This window comes from Bison bison, unplaced genomic scaffold (assembly GCF_000754665.1).
Source record: "Bison bison bison isolate TAMUID 2011002044 unplaced genomic scaffold, Bison_UMD1.0 scf7180017864482, whole genome shotgun sequence".
Classification (NCBI taxonomy): domain Eukaryota; kingdom Metazoa; phylum Chordata; class Mammalia; order Artiodactyla; family Bovidae; genus Bison; species Bison bison.
The window spans coordinates 7363302-7365817 of NW_011495042.1; the positions used below are offsets into that span (position 1 = coordinate 7363302).

General features: G+C 54.8%; 1 protein-coding gene across 1 annotated transcript in view; it reads left to right on the forward strand.

Moving 5' to 3' along the window:
• Positions 1 to 594, forward strand: part of IQSEC1 (IQ motif and Sec7 domain 1) — a 51862-nt gene extending 51268 nt beyond the window's left edge. The window contains 1 exon segment of the mRNA XM_010862530.1: positions 537 to 594. Coding sequence (XP_010860832.1) covers positions 537 to 594 — 58 coding nt within the window.
• Positions 595 to 2516: the final 1922 nt, after the last annotated feature.

A 2516-nucleotide genomic window follows, 5' to 3' on the forward strand; every position in this document is an offset into this window, starting at 1 on the left:
GCATCATCCAGGTCTCCAAACCAGCAATTCTGCAAACCGAGCACTTTGTTAATCTCCACAGAGAGCAAATACAGCAATCTAGAGTTGAGCCTTTTCTTTTTTTTTTCTTTTTTGAAAGAAGTGTGACTTTAACCTGCCCGCCTTTATCTTCCCATCCGTGTGGTCCTCCTCCCTCGGGCATCGCTCAGAGAGGTGGGAAGCACGGCGTGTCTGTTCCGGTCCGGGCTGGGCTGGGGGGTGGGAGAGGCTCCCCAGTTCCGCGGACCCGGAACTCCCGGTCAGCCCTCAGAGCCCGCCCCCGAGGCGTCCTGTCCTGCGGTTCCAAGGGCAGCGGGTGACTGGGAGCAGTCGGCGTGTACTGCATGTCCTCCGGCGTCAGGCGCGTGAGGCCACACTGTGTATCGTGTATTTGCAAAACTCTCAGTGTTCCTGTTGACAAATAGTTGAAGTAAAGTGGTAACATATTAAATATGTCGGCTTTTCTTCACCGTCTGTACCAATCGTAGGCTCTAACTGTAAACTCCAGGTTGTTCCAGAAAAGATGCAGGCGCGCTGGCTGGCAGCAGGCCGCCCTTTCTGGAGGGCCATCACTGATGGGGCAGAGCCCAGTGGGGTGGAGCTGGGGCACAGGGCACCCTCTCTCTGTGCGCCATTTGGAACCCCCACCTCCGACCTCTTGGGTCCACAGGGCTGGGCACTTCCAGCTTTCTGCTGGTGGGTTCCAGTCAGTGAGGTTTCATCAGCGTTTCGGGGACAAACGTATCACGGGATGAGTGTCCCCAGAAGGCACACTGTTCCGTGGAGGAGGCTGGAGCCCGGCCGCCCCGACCTCATGGGGAAGCAGGTGTTCCTGATGGGCTGGTGGTCCCAGGCAGCTCTCTCAGGACCCCAGCCCACCCCAAGGTCCGCCTGCCCGCACAGGAGGCAGAGGCGGGCGTCACCAGGCCGCGTGTCCTCCGTCCTCACTGTCAGGACGCGTGTGGGGTGTTTTGCTCACAGATTATCTCAGCAGGAGACCCTTAGAGGAAGCAAGCTGGTACCATCACCCAACATCTTTTCTGGGACAACAATGAAGTCGTGTATTTTTATTTTTTTTAAGTTTATGAATGGATTGTATAACAATGTAAAAATAAAGTTCATCCTAATAAGACGTGCGCCTCTTACTTAAAAACGTCCTCAGTCGTCCTGTGTAAAGCGATTTTTCCATCCCCCACCACATGCCCCAGGAGCCTCTCGGTTTTAAGATGAGCTGAAGTGACAGCAGGTAGCACACGTGACCCTAGATCTGACTCGGCACCGCACGAAGCCGTGTCGCCACAGGTAAGCATGCACCTTACCGTCCGCTGTAAAACACCACCACCCTCCTTATCTGAAAAACAAATCCTTCCGTAAGTATCTTAAACACGGCAATGAAGATCCAGGAAGCAGTTTGCGAGTGAGTCGGCGTGGGGCTGGAATGGGGGCGGGGGGCCTGATCTCCGTGTGACCCCCGTTGCGGTCACAGGGCACACTCAGGCAGCACCGTCTCCTCTGGGGCACTGTAACTCACCTTCGAGTTGTCTCCCACAATTAGAACCAGGACTTGAGTGCAGGCTGTTGAGACCTCAGGGGCACCCTGGCTCACGGGAAGCCCAGCACCCACCGTGTAACTTTGGGGAGACAGAAGTGGTTTTGTTTCTCTGTGTGTTCTGTTTGTAAGTGACAGACTCTACTGATGTAAAACCATAGCTGTGATCAATGTGGAGAAAGCAAATAAATCCTTTGAAACACTTGTGTTCTCACTTTTTCTGGGAAGACTGGCCATTTCCCTGTTGGCCGGACACAGAGATCCCCAGGTGGAGAGGTGGCCCTTCCCTGGTTGTGACTGCGGTGGGCTGCAGCCTCCGGGAAGACGAATTTGAGGATGCTGACAGACGACTTAAGGGTACTCATCGCAACATAGGCGCTGGTAGAAGATTCCCAAGGTATTTATAATTTCTAGCAGCTTTGAACAAAATTTTGTGCTTTCATTGAGTTAGAGGAGATGGACCCTATGAAGCATGGGGCTGGGCAGGGTTGACTTGTGGGCAGAAAGACACCCAAGGGCCCAGCCCCCATCACGCGATGGGTAACATCACCCGGAAGCCAGGAAGGTGGATTCTGTTCTCCTGGAAGCAGGGGTTCTGCAAGAATGTGCTTGGCTGGTGCTGTTTCTCCTTTCCTTAAACCCAGATCAGCTCCAAAGAATACCCCCTTGAAAGCTTCACTACATACAAAACGAGGTAAAACCGGTTCATCTAATTTGTGGGCAGCATCAGAGGTTCATGTCAGTGACCACGATCGGCGGGGGCCCGCCCTCCACAGAGGGGGACGTTCCCACGGGAAGGCGTCCCCAGGTTTCTGCAGCTGGATGACGGCCCTGGTTTGGGGGGGCCCTCCAAGGGAGGGGAGCTGGTTCCTGGAATTCGCAGAGACCCTTCAGCCTGTGATGTCACCTTGCACGGAGCTGCCGCCACCTGCCACTCAGCCAGCGCCGT